The following is a 16,692-nucleotide window of genomic DNA, read 5'->3' as shown; positions in this document are numbered from 1 at the left end:
ATATATATATATATATATATATATATATATATATATATATTCTTCCGCTATTTATACTTTCTTTTCGCTTAATGATTTTCGCTTCTATCGAATGAAGATTCTCCATCGATCAACTGCGAGCTGAAATGTTAATGAAAGCGAATGGGGAGGCAGATGTGCAATCAGGATGAGAACTGTTATACGCATAGTTTAACTCTTTCTGCTATATGTATCGTTATCGATGGTATACGGGCGTATAATAACGTGTGTTAAGGGAAAAACTCTTGTCTATCTACTAATTTACACGGAGGTATCTTGGTTTCTTCAACTTTACGTGCTCTCCTCTAAATGGCTTTAACAATTAGCGTAAGCGCACGAACGCGTATTTACAGAGTAAACTTACTCATATTTTTATTAATGTATACTCTCTTTTGTGAACAGCATTTGGTGTTGGGACAACAAGGTTGGCGGATCTATATGGGGCAATGCGTGTCTCGTAAGGCGGGCGCCGTCGTCGCAGCATCCGGTCATCACAATTCACCCTCGTACCGTATCATGGACAAGGCCCAGAAACAGGTGAGCTTCTCACCGTCTCAACATCTATGCGATGTTGTCGCTATACAGGACGCTTTTTAAATAGGACATATCATACAGCGTTATTTCTAATTTAAAATTGAATCGAAAAGTCCTTTACAATTTTGCAATTTTTCCAATGGTTGACGAAATATTAATTTCTAAATATTGCCGAATAAGCGCATATTCGGCTGCTCAATCATTAACTATCACGAAAATTGCAAAATGAAGAAGAAGAAGAAGAAGACTTTTCGACTCAATTTTTAATCAGGATAGCGCTATATGATTTAAGAAAACATCCTGTAGAGCGATAAAACCTTATTCTTAAAGATTGAACACTCTTCTTTAAAACTGACTTAATTTTCATTCTTTAGAATGAGATATCATTTCAGAAGAATTTAGAGAGTATACAAGTTGTTTAAAATTTATATTTCTTTATAATAAAGTGAAATATTTACAATGAAATTCCACTCCAAAGAATTTAGAGAGTGCGTGCAGCAGAAAAAGCAGTTTTGCAACTGTAAGATTCTTTAATCAGGGAAATTTGCCATAAATCAAGGAAATCAGAGAAATTCTGCAAAATTAAAATTCTTGACTTTAAAGGATATTAATATGGACATATCATACGTAATTTTGGAATATTATCAATTTAACAATTCAACGCAAGCATTGTCAGCAACATTAATATAGTAATTTACATTACTATATTAAATTGCTCTTTCAACAAAATATTTGACGGTTTCTGAATCAAGATGAAAATACAAAAAGATTTAAAAGATTATTGAAAACAGGGAAAAACTGGAATTTTATCTAGAAGTCAGGGAAAAATTATGGAATTTTAGGAATTTGTAACAATTCTATTTAATATGATTGATTTATATTCACAGAATAAACAAATTGTCCAGCAGATTAGCAGCAAATTCAATGAGAAAAGTGCAACAGTACCATCTATGTTTGCATTAAGCTCAGGTTTAGAGCTAATCTGAATACATAACTTAATAGCAGATTGACAGTAAAGATCGAGGCAAAATTTGTCGAATATAGATCTTGCTCGATTTCTACTGCCAATCTGCAACAAACTTTTTCAATTTTTGTCTCGAATGCTGTCAAATTATAATATAAATAAATTTTGTTATATTTTTTGTGACATTCTGTTGTCAAGGCATTTTATACAATAGATATTCTTTTGAAACTTTCCTACTCACAAAATTTGTCAGTAAACGCTTTGAAAAACCTGTTCAAGCAGACTTGGCTGATTAGGTACATTTAGATCCAGTGAAAAACTAAGGATAAATCTCAGTCGTAGTAAAGAATCTCACAACAGTTGCAAAGCTGTTTCTTTCTGTCAAACGAAATCAATAACATCAATACCGATAGATGTTGAACTTGAAGTTCATCATCAACATGAGTGTGTCCCTGGCTTCCGCCTTTATTGCATTTACGCAATCCACGAGGGATATCGCTTATGTATATATGCATATATGAATGTGCTGTGCCAAGTATCACGTACACTCAGCATGTATACGTATAGCGGAAAAACCAGCTGATCGCGCGGACGGCTAGGCTGAAGGCCACGTCGAGGTTCAACGCCCTTTCTCAAATGCGATTCCACCCGCAACGGGATCGCGCTTCATCCATGAATAGATCATTCGCGCGCATCCGTGTCCGTGTCGTCAAACCACCTTGCAACCTGTTCAGTTCCTTTCTGTAAAAATGATAGCCAGCGACGCGTGACCGAATATTGCGTTCGAATTTCACTGCAACATGAATGAACATTGCGTTGAATAACGATAATTTTCGCTATCTTTCGACATTGTACCGCACATCAGTTTCATTTTACACGATCTAAATGCTCGAGCGTGCAATTTCAACGCAAATATTACAATTATTATCGTCGATCCTTTTTTTTTATAATTCGCGATTGAAGTCTACGCTTTCATAAATGATTTGCAGATAAGCGCCGCGTAATCACTCGCATGCTCGAATGCCTCCTTTAACGATGAAACTAAGAATAATTCGACTATCGAACGTATCCCGTTGTATCCTGTAAGGTATATCGATTTCCACTTTCGCGGCTCGCATTAACTTTCTCATGCACGAATCGCGACGAATTAATTATCTTCGAACGGACATGATACGATGAAACGTCATAAATTAAAAGCGATTACGTTGCCTAGACTTGCACTTCATCCTGTCCAGTGTCGATGCAGTCGATGGAGTAGATAAATATAGTCTTATAGAAAATAGCCTTCACATATTTGAGTATAAATTAATAATACCTTTGAGGCTTACACAGGTAACTTTTTTTTAAAAGTAGCTATGTGATTTGCGTTTTGATATATTATTAAACGCCGACGTTTCGCGAATATTGCAGTTCATTGATCCTGATACTGATCAGTATCAGGTTGCTTCTCGTTCTGATAAAATGAACCGCAATATTTACGAAACTTTGGCGTTTAATGATGTATCAACACGGAGAGAATGATTTTGCTGAAGCATCTAAGCTGGATACAGATTAGCTGGATACAGATCTAAAAATAATTTTGTTAAATCATCATGCTCGAGGTTCTTAAATAATTATTTTAATCGTCTGACAAAATTATTTTCAGATTTGTATCTAGCTGAATTAGATATTTTCAGTAAAATCGTTTTTTTCCACGAAGACACGAAGATAACCCGCAAACCGCGTTTCTTATATAATCGTTCGCGAAGGTATATTTAAAAATAATCGGCAAATGCTGCACGAAGAGGACAATTTTGTTGAAATATTAAAAAATTTATAACTAGATATAGATGAAAATAATTTTATTAGGCCATCAAAATAATTATGTAGGAAACTTAAACATAATAAGCAATGTTGCAAAAAGATTTAATATTCAATAAGAATCTTACTTTTTTTTCGAATAACCAATTGCAGCGTCCTATATTATTTGGATAATCTAACAAAATTATTTTCTGATCTATGAGCAGTATTCATAATTCGTTCTCAATTTAAGACTGTTTTAAGTAATATCTTAAGATGCTAATACGGTTCTCTAGTCAGTAATCATAGTCAGATCTTATATTTAAGATAATAGATAAGACCGTCTTAAGTACAGTCTTAAGATGTTATGAACTAATCAGAGAATCTTAAAATAAGAATTGACTATGAATACCAATCTCTGATTGTTTCATGATATCTTAAGACTGTGTTAAATATAAGATCTGGCTATATATGAATATCGGCTTACATCTAGTTAAATTTTTATATACTTTAGCAAAACCGTTGTTTTCTTATAAAGAGTTCGCATCTCTTCGCATCTCTAGGAATCCGTTAAATCGTGCGAATTTCAGCACCCAACTTATTGTAATTCTTTTATACGCATGCGAATCAACCAATGTTTATTCATTAATAGATGTTTATTCATTAATCGTCGCTTTCACAATCAGGACGATTCCGCTTCTCAAACGATTTCATTGAGGTTTATTCTTTTAACAAAATCCTCATATGTTTCTTGTGAGAACTTTTATGCTCACTCGGGGAACCGCTGTCGCGGTTCACGTGACCGATCTCGTTTCGGCCGACGACGACGTGCTTTCCATTGTTCGTCGTCACGCGTGCGGATTGCATGGCAGCCCCACGCCGGAAACCAGAGAGGCTGGAGAACGTCAGAGAGAACCTGTGGCCGCGGCGCGTGCACGGTTCAGGTGCGAAGAAGGAGAAATCGCGGAGAGAGAACTCTCATCTTTTCTCCCCATTGTCTTCCCGCGTTGTTTCGCCTCCTCGCGTACGATCGTGCCGATTCGCACGGCGAAATCACACGCCGGATCAAATGCCGCTTCTTGCTATTGTTTTCCCAATGTCCTCTCGTTAAAAGCTGGCGTTTTCAATCGAAGATTTCAACCGAGATGTCTACGTTTAAAGCGGAAGTTCTTCTTTTCCTTCGTGAAACGATTGCGCGCGTGTGTATATATGACCGTTGTATGTACGAGAGTTTCGATGAACGTTATGGACAAGGAAATTCACTCGAGTCATTTCGATCACCTGAACTCTTACCTTTATCGAAATTTCCTTTGTCCGCGGCGTTATCGCGACATGAAGCGCAAAGGCTTAACTATCTTATCAGCAACATCGATTGCAACATGAAAAGAATAGTTGAAGTATTGAAAAGTGAGCTGATACAGATCTGAAAATCATTTTGTTTTTATCAAAATAATTATATACGATTTGCTAGAATATTAAAACTTTTTTCAGTATTATCGTCAATGTTTAAGCTTTTTACTATATATAGTTATTTTGATGATCCAGCAAAATTATTTTCAGATCTGTATCTAGCTAGATTTTTAGATACTTCAGCAAAATCAATCTTTTTGTGAAAAATCCTAATTTGAAGAAAATGAAATGATAACAAGATAAAATTTTCGAAATGAAATGATAACAAGATAAAATCTTCGAATTTATTAGGAAATTTTTATTGTATTAATTCACCGATTTATTTATTCGTAAAACTGATAGCTTCTATAAACGTATACTTATATGGAAAGAATGATTTTGCTAAAGTATCTAAAAATTTAGCTAGATACATAATTCAACATAATTTTGTTGAATTATTAAAATAATTACGTAGGATAATCTAGTTGCCAAAATATCAAAATTGTTTGCTTGTCATATTTCCTACATACACAGAAAAATATTATTCTCTTTCTAAAAAATGATTACTCAATTTGTTTCTTTTTTTTTAGATAAGTAATGATTATCTTTAACAAACAACAATAATCTTATTTGTAATATTTATTATAAAACTCGCTATCATGTATTTAAAACAAGAATTTATTTTCTTTTAAAGAATATTATAAAATTGATCGAAGAAGCGACTTTATATAATAATAAGCTAATCGAATTTGTTTTAATTTAATAATTTTGATTCGAGTATCAAACTTACTAGATTCCAGAATATATTTTGAATAAATTTGATGACTGTAATAAACTTATGATAGATTTGCAGATATATGAATTTTCGAAATATTTGAAACAAGTAATTGTTATTTGCAGTCAGGGTTGGATATGTATTTGAAATACTTTTATTTAAAATACAGTTTTTGCAATACAAGTATATTTTGTATTTTGTATTTCAGCGGAACACATAAAATATATTATGTATTTTATATTTAAAATAAAAAAATTGTAAGTCCTTTGTAATTCAAATAATAACATTAATTATTAATCTTAGTATTTGAAATACAAAATACTTTTATATGCTGCCATGAAATACAAAATACAAAATATTTACATGTGTTGCATTGAAATGATACAAAATACAATTGTCTTACAAATACTATTTTTTCAAATAAAAATATAATATTTCAAATTCATGCCCAGCTCATACAGTATATATTTTTCTGTGTGTAATTATTTTGATAGTTTAACAAAATTACTTTCATATTCATATCTAACTAAATTTTTAGATATTTTAATAAAATCGTTTTTCTTTTGTGTATGTTACGTAATCAAATCTAATTTTACATCAATATTGTCCCTTGATTTAGATTGATTCGCATCATTCTAAGGTGATGTTTTCACGATTCTTTCTAATGAGATCCCTAAAATAATAGGAATTATTTGCACGAAATAGCTTCGCTTCATCGATTTTAGACAATTGTCGTGTTGCAAACTCCGAAGAACCGCTCCTGCTGATGCCGCTAACAAATACGTTTGAACATGTTGAATCATCCAAGTTATATACAGAGTGCGTCTATGCCATATAAATGAGAACGATCGGTGGCAGGGATGTGAAATCGATTCGTCTTCAACCCTGATGGAAAAAGTGAGGGACGAACTCGTTTCTAGACCGCTTAGATTCAGCTTCGTCGAATCAGAATACACTTGATCAACGAAAATTAGAGGATTCGTTCGAGTTGTCTGTCTCTATCAGATCTACAAGTAATCTCGAGGTCAAAATGAGTCGAACGGATCGGACACACCTCTCGCAATTCTCGAGAAACCTGTATACCATCCTGTATACCGGATAAAAGTTGGGACGTGGGCGCATCCGCAAAATAAGCCCCTGGCTGCGTCGCCGTGAGCACGTCGGCGTCGCGACGCCGGCGCAGATGGCCGGATCGATCCCCGTGTTCGCTTTCCTTCGCATCCCGAGCACGACAAGGCCGAAATCGCGAGGTAACAAGCAAGACGAAGGAAGAGCGAGAAACGCGGGGGTGACGACGACAACGACGACGGAGGGCGACGTCGGTGCGCTGTCGCTCGTTTCCTCGCCATCGTATGCCATCCTTACGATGTGACGGATCACGAAGAGAATTCTGTACCATCCCTTTCGCGCCTCTTCCGAGAGAGAAGAGCAAGAACACTTTCCTCGCATCGCTAAAATATTATATATTCGGGGCATGGCGATTTAAAACAACGGTGGACGACCGTCAATCCCCGTGAGAAATCGATCGACGACCGGCAGTGTGACATTGGCCCGGAAGCATTCGTCATGGAATACCGGTACGGCAGCACGAGATGCGAAGACGACCCGCTGGAGAATGAGAAGGGCATCGGTGTTGCGGTAAGGGATGCTCCGAACAGGACGTCCGTGTTCCTTCTCTTCAGATCCTCTTCACGGAGAACCTGTTCGAGGGTGCCATGACAGTGCGAGTGTCAATCGGGCGGGATTATTTTCGATAACATCAGAGTGTCATTTGCCAAGATTTCCTGAATCGCAAGTTTTTATATCGTTTAGTTAAAGTCAGTATAGTTAAACTCAATTTATATTTTGGGAATTGAAAATGATCCTTGATATTTGGAAATTAATAGATATGATCGAAGAAGTTTTAAATACATTTGATACTTTCCGGCAAGTGTGACATACTGCCTGTCATCGCTAATGATCGCAAATTATGTGCGTCAGTTTCTAGTAAAATTAGAAAATAGATTGTGATCATATCATCTTTGTTTAACATTGGCAAACAACAAGATAAATTTACTGTGTCTCTTGCTGAAAAGCACTCATTATCTTTAATCTCGCAAACACAACAGAGTACTAAGCCTTAAGAAATGAATTGACCAAGTCGATTATTCTTCTCACATGCGACTATGATTGATTTGTTTCTTAAGATTTAAGGCTTACTACTCAATTGTGTTTGCGGACTAACAATTTAGCTCGAATTTAGATTGTATTACTTTATAAGCGTACATGACGCATTTGCCGTATAACGTGTGATGTGTACCACATGCGTAATCATCAGGACGACGATTTCGCGGTCGATTTGCGGCTGTCACGAGACATCTGTGTTGAAAGCGACGAGTCAGGTTTCGAGCCTCTTCGCGAACGCGCCCAAAGCGCGAATACGGTTCCCAGATTTGTCGATCTGCCAGCCGCTGTTACGCTATTTCTGGAGTTCAAATGGACCACTGTACGCGATGATTCTCAGACGGCTTAGACGGCTTTCGCGAGTCGCACAGAGGTGTTCCGCCGTTCCTTAGTCATCTCGATCATGGACAATGCGGTGCTCGCGAGCACATTGTTTCGGAGAGCCTCGTCCGCGGCGGGATGCGCTATCAGCACCGCGCCGTTATATAATCCGCACACGAATATCGATTAATATTGTTGCAGTCGGGAACCAAGCAAAAGGTTCGTCGAACAGATCCCGAAACCTCACGAGCGTACGGTATGTATGCGCACTTGGCAATCTAATGCCGAGATATTCGTAGAAAGCAAAATATAAGTTTTAAGAATAAAATGGCCAAGATTTATAATACATAATCGGCTGAAGGCAAACTTCACAATCTAATCACAATCTCGTCGAAATTGAATTACGTAGGATATTGATCTTCTTCTGCGGATAATCGTTAATGCGTGACTAGGAACGATACACTGCTGATAATCCCAGCTCTTACATCTTGATTACGAAGAACTTTGTTCGTGACGGCTGTAGAAATGCGATAGCGATCGAGACAGATCGATCGAAAATCCATCGAGAACTTCGACGTAATAAATTATTTCTAACAAATAATTCGTGTTGGAAAAGCTAAAAGAATCTCTGATAAGAATGATGTGTGTATGTAATTTATTTTAATTCTATCTTTGCAATTTTTCTTACGTTTATCATCGTCTTATTGTGTTCTGCGTCCCTCAGTTTTTTCACACAGACATCCTGTATGACAAATTTCTAATGAAGAATCTTCGTTTCAGGGCTCTTCGAAGCGCGGCACGTCGCACACACGCGGCACCGCGATGTCCTTCGGTTTCAGGCGACGACCCACCAGCGGAATTCCTATGCCGATAACGAACTATGTCGCCGGTACTACTAACGAGAAGAGCCTGCTGCATCCACGATCAAAGTCGGCCGGCCCGGAGCAGGATCGCAGACGGATGATGGACGATGATAATAGCAATATGATTCACAATTCGTCGTCCGGTCGGTCGACACCACGGCTGGCACCGCCAAAAAAAGATTCGAGTGGTATCGGCGTCAGGACAAATCGCTTCGGCTATCGGCAGCCGCAAGCGAGATTCACGAACAAGGTTGGTGACATCTGCAGCAGTCACAGCATCAGTCACTACAATCAGGAGAAGCTGCAGCAATATTCGCAGCAACAGCAGCAGCAACAACAAGAGAACTACTTTGTCAAACAGCAACAACCAAACAGAGTCGTTGCGCATGTGCCACAGCATTTGTGCAGCACGACGGTACCAGCAAAATCTCGCTCGCCGCAATCGAATAACATGGCTTACGGCGGCAATTCGATGATGCAACACACAGACGCGAACAAACGAATCTCAGGCATTCCAGAACCCATTAGTAGGTACACGCTGCACACCAGTCATCTGCCGCTACCTCAATATGCCGTACGCGTAAACGACTCGAATTCCAAGATCGCCAAGACTGCAGCAAATCAAAGCAGAAAGATATCTACGTCGAAAGGCTCATCTAGTTCGAAAGAAGGTTCGGTGACTGAGGATTCGGGTGTCAGCAGCCAGCCGATCGGTCTGGAGGATAACGATAGAATCAGATCGATGGATTACATGGATGATGCTTCTTTGAGGAGACGCGGCGTCGGCAGACCAAGAAACTTGCGCATGGTGGTGTCCGGCAAAAGCTTTGACGTGAGAGACGTCCGTGACGACGACAGCACTGTCACGGAAATTTCGGTGATCCCGTTGCCCAAATCTTTCGCAACTGCTGCGGTGAATCTAAATACTGGCTTTGTGCGAGAGCGAGCTACGCAATATCAACGAATCGTTAACAAGGACAATAGATACACCGACTCGACCGCGTCAATGTCCACTACGTCCTCAGAGGGCTATGACGAGGGTTGTCTGAGTGAGGAGAAGGTTTACAAAGATCGATCGCGTACAGAAAAGGTCCCGTCCATCAAATCAGACTTTAGCCCTCCCAGTTCGGACGATCCCGAATATGGACACGGTGAAGCCATGGCAGATGAATATTCGTTAAGTTCCAGCGACGAATATCAGCGTACTAACTCCATTATTGCTCAGCACGCGCAAGCAATCACCGCTGCTACGAAAAGCGGTGCAACATCGAAGAACACTCTACGTTCGGTGTTGCTCACCATCGAGGATCCCGCATTCGCTGCTGCCGCTGCTACAACAACCACTTTAATAGATGACGAAACTTCACCAGTTGACAGCCTATTTGACAGTCCTACCGCCAGCATTACGCAGTCGGATGGAAAGCCCTCGAAGAGGGATGAGGAACACGCGCACGAACGTTCGGACAACACTCTCGAGGACGACGGTCCGGGCACGCCGACGAACGCCTCCAACTCGCTCAGCTTGTCCGAGGGTAGAGAGTTCTTCGACGATGAAATCGCAGATCAACCCGGATTGATCTTTGATGACAACAACCCGAGAGCGAGAATCGAAACACAATCCGCTATGGGAGGTCAAGTAATCACCGAGAATAGCCATACTCTGATTGAGACGAATTCTAAGAGTGAGTACGGATTTGCTATTCTTATTCTTCTCAAATACATTTAGGTGTAAATTTTTAAATTTTTATTGAATTTTAATAATAATCTGAATAGAAATGAATATATTTTTGTTAAATATATGTTGTAATTGGATATTTTTTATTGAAATATATATTTTATATATTGACAATATATGTGATTTGTGTTACAGATGGAGTGCATATCAAAGGCGTAATGAATAGTCCTCATCACGGGCAACGTTTGCATCGAGCAGGCAGTGTAGATACTTTATCGCCCTGCGAATCCATTGCGTCGGATGATTTAATGTTAGATTACGACGGCAGCGACGCAAGCTCTTACGAGGAACAACAGCGGTTAGCATTAAGTGATATAATTTTTGATAAGCAAGATACGTTAGATTAGTTTGAATAGAGAAATAAACATATTGCTATTCTGCTATTTTAGAATTAAATTATCATTATTTGTCTTTCTTTCTCTTTCAGATTAAATTCCAATCCTGCGTTGCACGAACTGGATGACGCAACTATAATTTCCGAGCTGGAAGCTCAGGGCGAAGAAGTGATGAGGCAATGGAGTTCGTTGCTGAACACTGCGCATATGGAGGAAGTGAATTCCAATTCCGCCAACAACAATTCCATCAACAGCGGTAACATTAACAATCAGGCCACCACCGAATCCGGGTGTGTATTCACATTTTTCACTACCTTTCATGTTTGCGTTGTTGTCGAAACATAAAACTTCGTGATGCATGATGCTTCTTCAGAATGATTAGTGTAACATTATCTCGCGGTTAAATTTACAACGCGTGACGTACTTGTAAATGATATGTAAATCATACAAAGATGTTCCTCCCCTTTAATCGGGGCAAAGGAATACTGCTTTCTCGTTGATGTTGTTATTTTTTCTCGATGTTATTATTCTTTCATATATAGATAAAATCCAGTCAAGTACAATTATCTCATTTCTATTTATGTATCGCTTTTTTGTTTTGTATCACTTTGTAGATATTCTAATTGCAACATCGTTCTGTTTTTGTGTGTTGAACAAATCTGTATACACACATTTGCATCAATCTTTTCAATTTTTTTTAGTTATGTGATATTGATTATAATTTTGAATACATAATTTTAATTAATTTCGATGCGTTTATAGCAGAGTTATGAGTAGAGACTGTAATACAGTGCAGAAACTGTAGCAGGCCTTAGCTAGAGACTGTGTAGGAAGATTGAAAAAGTACCTGGTCGATGTTATAATATAGTTAGTCGATAAAGTATGTATACTGTACGCAGAAGACAAAGAATGTGTCATCCAACCATTAAATTTATGTATATCCGCTGTCTGTGTCCACTGTAGTTGTAAGTCATATTCTTAAACTTTGATCAGGATGACCTTTCGAATCTTTTGTATATCATTTCTTTTGTGTACAAAAAATTCTGTAAAGGAATATATTATGAGAAATTAATGATGTGTGCAGATGAGAATATTTAAATGGTTTTTATACTTAATGCCAATATTTCATATCAGAGAAAATTGCGTCTTTTGCACTATTTGAATTTTCAATATCATAAAAAACTCAACCTTTTGGGTAATCCCGTGACGTTTTAATTTTCTTATGCGCGCTGTATTATAATATGTTCCAGATTTCTGTTTCTTTTCTATAATATGATTATCTTTTCGATCAGTTAAATAACGAGAGTTAATTAACAAAAGTCTTGGAGAGGAAGAGTGTCACACAATATCCCTTTAGAATTCTTTTCATATCCCATCATATATTATTGTAGATACGATATATATGCAATTTTACAATTTTAATCCACACTCTGAAACGATATTAACCGCAAGGAAGTCGCAGAAATTATTAAGCACATCGCGTGGGGAGATTGCACATAAAGCTTCGTTTTATCTATCTCTTAATTAAAGGAAGCAATATTTTTCATATCGGGAGCATGAAATACAACATTTCAGTTTATGGTATCACATGCAATAACGATCGCGTTACTGCGAATCGTGTAAGTTTCGAGCACGTCATGGCCATATGCGCATAACAGCCTACTCTCTTTCACGTTGCTAGCTCCTTTTTACTCGATAACTTTCTCGGTGAATGAGAAAAGAAGTGTACACTTTGTAAAGTATATGTTAGATTTGCTCTCGAATTCCCGTCCTCATCCCTGTCCTCGATCTCATCTGATTTCAAGCCATACCCTTGAAGCTTTCATCAAGACGTGGCATCATGTACTCGTTTCGTCAGGCCATTTTTCGTTCTGCTCCTCATTAACGGTGATAACCATCAGCAGGACTCAATGTGTGTGGTCGTAAAAAGATGTATAGAGAGAGACTAATATCCATTTCTATAAAAGTAAATTAACTTTAATCTCAGTTCAACTTACTCTTTATCTTATTCTAATTCTTAGAATTAGAAAAACATGAATAAGTAAGTTGAACCGAGATTAAAATTATCTACATTGATGAAAATGGGTATAAATATTTTCTTCTGCAAGTCGTATTGAATAATATATACAAGTCTATAGGGAAGAAATGTCGCTTACAAGAGTACATTGATTCACTGCTGATATTGAATAATGTTTTTGTAGAAGGAATTCTGCTAATTTGCTGCAAGAAATTTTCCTCTTTACGAAAATATTATGAATTTTTGGCAATGTATCAACCGGATTCTTGTGTATGTCTGTGTTTTATTTTTCGCTATAAGACTTTACACTACGAGATGTATGTCGCAAGGTCTTTTACTTCCTTGATTGTAAAGTAAATAAAATGAACATGCCCGCACACATCCGCCACAGGAGACGCCACAATTCAGCGACAGTATTCTGTGTTCTAGCGCGCTAGTAAAACGGGTGAAGCAATTGCAAATCCCCGATGAGGACTCGGCGGGTGGAGACTACTACCAGCTGACATACCCTAACTAGCGAGCGGGATCCGCCGGTCCTCCCTTGAATGTCGACTAGGCAAAACCGATAACCGCACGCAGCCGATTACCGAGATACAGTAATAATAATACACGGACGCAGGCTTAACGCGTGAGTGATCGCGTCTTGTTAAAAAGGAAAGAATAAAAAAAAAAGAAATTAAAATGAATTCATTGCGAGGTTTTTTGAAGATATTGGAAAGTGTGTGAGTTTTGCGAGATAAGATGAGATATTTTATATCGTGGAAAAAAATAAAAAAATAATGATCTTTTATTTGCCGTGCTTTGTGATGTTCATGGCGTGACCACTCACGAGTTAAAGACAGACGTTGTTAAGAGTGAGAGAAAGAGGGAGAGAAAGAAGTGAGTGATTGGAAGAATCCGAGTGATGATAACGATATGGTGTTGCAACTGGAAAATCTAGCGACTGATAATGGTTGTGCGCTTGTGACTTTTGCTTAGAGCATGACTAAATGAAGAAAAAAATGGGATGATATGTCGTGGAAAATTGTTTTCAGTATACAGTATACAGAGCATTTCCAAGTTTATTCCAAAGTTAGAATATAGTTCGATAAAGTCTTTTTGTTAAGTTTTTGAAGGATTAACTACATCGCAATTAATTGTTACTTAATGTAAGAATATTCTCTTACGCGCAATTTTCTGGTCTAATAGTTTTCTAACTTGTTAAGACTTGTAGATATACGTTTAAATCTTTTAACAGATTTCATGTAATTATTATTTATCATGCTATGTTACGCGTCTTTCTTATTTTCGAGAGAAAAATTTTAATTTATCTTGAGGAAAATATTAATATATACAACTAATAACTATTTGCTGTCCCATCCCGCCCAATTTCTTAAACCGGATGTAGATGGGAAATCTACCTCAAATGTTTTCCAACCTCCGCGGATCAATTGGTCTCGTTAATTTATTCCTCTCTTTTTTTTTTGAGAGAAATATAGCTTGATGTGATTTCACGATGCAAGGCATCAGGTAACTTCTTTGAGATTACAGTGCGTCCTTATTATAATCGCAAAGATTACCGAGTTCTCTCAAGTATAGTCGAGATGTAGTCAAAGCATAGTGCCGAACAGAGAGAGTAACCCGTCGACACATGTAAACCGTTCGCCGTTTACAAGTCACCTCGTTGCGTCCTGGTTACAACGCTGCAAGGACTCGCTTAAAGTGATCTTTCGTACGGAGAAGTTTACGCGAAATTCTTAGCGGTGTATCTGGCACTAAGCGAGCGCGTCTGGTGGCGTGGGTGATAGAGATTATTTTTCTAATTTCGTATTTTTCCAATAACGATGGTCGTGCTGGCCAAATCCTTCCAAAATTGTCGTCCTGTCGGCATCGGTGATTTTCTAAGCCGATTCCGATGTTCAATTCCGAGTAGATGCACTCTAGTCCTCATCCTAGTCATCCCAACGGCCGTCACTTTTAAATGGTAACCATTGATACTATTTAACACGTACTACTGATACGTAATACAAAGGGTAACTCCTTTAACACTCGCTACCAAACAGCTATTAATTAATCGTATATTCGTGGCATTATAGAGAGCTTGTTAGGTGTAAACGCGTAGTTTCGTAGAAGAGAGTTGATGATTCGATTCAATGTTATTCTTCCCCCTTCCCTTTCCTTTTTCGAATTTACTGTGAAGGAGAGAACATGCATGCAACTTTTCAAGCTGATTACAATATTTAATTTAACAATACATGATAATGTATTAACAATACGTGATAATGTGTGTATTGCATTTCGTCAATCAATCAATAATTTGGAGTATCATTGCGTCCACATGCGACTTTAAATTATTTCAATTTTTTCAGTTTTCTGGACGCTTGCCGTTATATTATAATAATATTATAATTAAGATGCATGTTCTCTTCGGTCTCTCGTTCTCCTTCGTCATAACCGTGTCCACAAAATGTTCCTTCATATTATCGTTCCTTTTTTGCCATACAGACACCGTTATTTCTCATCTTCGATTCCTAGCATGAACGAAACTCAATTATAATCATGAGCTTCATTCTTTTTCAAATGGATCTCATTCTCTTAGAAATGAGGCAGGTTATTGCGCTTATATAGATACTTATCTCAATGTAAACGCTCTATTTAAGTTCTACGCTGGATTGCGGAATGGGAAAAAAAATCACGTGTACTTTTGTTAATATTTTCTAGGAATTTTTTTAAATTATTCCACAAATAGAAAATAAAGACTCTAAACAGTCAAGCAGGATCTTTAGTGTTGCAAAAACACTAAAAATTCAGCATGTATTCACATTACGATTTTAATAGATATTTAATAGATATTTAATAGATATATACGAATATTATTTCTCTTCAAAGAAGTTAGGCGATTTACGGGTCATTTCTGTGTTGATTATCATTATTATTAAATACCAATGTTTTGTGAACATTGTTCACTTTATCAGAGCGAGTATCACACACAGGTTGTTTCTTGCCCTGATGAAGAGAATTGCTCACGAAACGTGGCATTTAAGAATCGAGATAACCCGTAATTTTCTTGAACACCTACCTTCTATTTCAATTCAAGAGCCCGGGGAAGTGCATTGAGAAGCCAGACGGTTTGAAGAGCTCGCGTAATTCTGCGATCACGCATCGCTTTAAGATATGTATGCGGAGAATCGCGATTACGCGATGCGCAATAATGACACATATTAATGCAACATACACTTATACTTAGCATAGTACTTACGAGAAACATATTGCTACTATTCTGAATTTTGAATGGCAGTTTACTGAAATCGCCTCACTCCTACTTCTTCCATAGAATCATTCCTCTTCTCTTACGTTGCTACTATCTTCTTTAATTTCAGCCTTTCTGTACAATTCTTACAGTTCCAATAACCTCCCTTGTACTTAGAAAAGATCAATCTGACAATAGCATTCTAGTATCCAATATATATCTCGCAATATCCAGTAAGTTACTCTCCTTAATGAACTATCAGTCCACCTTAGAATTGTATTAGCATTGAATTGCCGCCGTCATGCTGAGCTACGTTTCGCGACACTTATGTCTGCAAGTATTTATATCCACAAGCGTGTACTCAGATGTAATGTGTAAGATGTAATTTGGGCAACGTAAGGAAAGACAGAGAGAGAGAGAGAGAGAGAGAGAGAGAGAGAGAGAGAGAGAAGAGAGAGAGAGAAGAAGNGTGTGGTGTAGCGATACGTAGTTACGTAAGGAACGGAACGGACTAACGTACGACGAACTAATTAAACTATAGTACTTATAGTTAGTTTACGTTTTATTTTT

General features: G+C 37.6%; 1 protein-coding gene across 1 annotated transcript in view; it reads left to right on the top strand.

The window, feature by feature from the left end:
• Nucleotides 1–456: 456 nt before the first annotated feature.
• The window catches only part of LOC105621138, a 29,521-nt gene continuing 13,285 nt past the window's right edge, over nucleotides 457–16,692 (top strand). The window contains exons 1-4 of the mRNA XM_012202609.1: nucleotides 457–555; nucleotides 8,724–10,488; nucleotides 10,677–10,839; nucleotides 10,969–11,166. Coding sequence (XP_012057999.1) covers nucleotides 457–555; nucleotides 8,724–10,488; nucleotides 10,677–10,839; nucleotides 10,969–11,166 — 2,225 coding nt within the window. The remainder of the gene's footprint in view (nucleotides 556–8,723; nucleotides 10,489–10,676; nucleotides 10,840–10,968; nucleotides 11,167–16,692) is intronic.

This window comes from Atta cephalotes, assembly GCF_000143395.1.
Source record: "Atta cephalotes unplaced genomic scaffold scaffold00032, whole genome shotgun sequence".
Lineage (NCBI taxonomy): Eukaryota > Metazoa > Arthropoda > Insecta > Hymenoptera > Formicidae > Atta > Atta cephalotes.
Note: the sequence above shows the minus strand (reverse complement) of the source record. Positions and strands in the feature narration are given on the sequence as shown.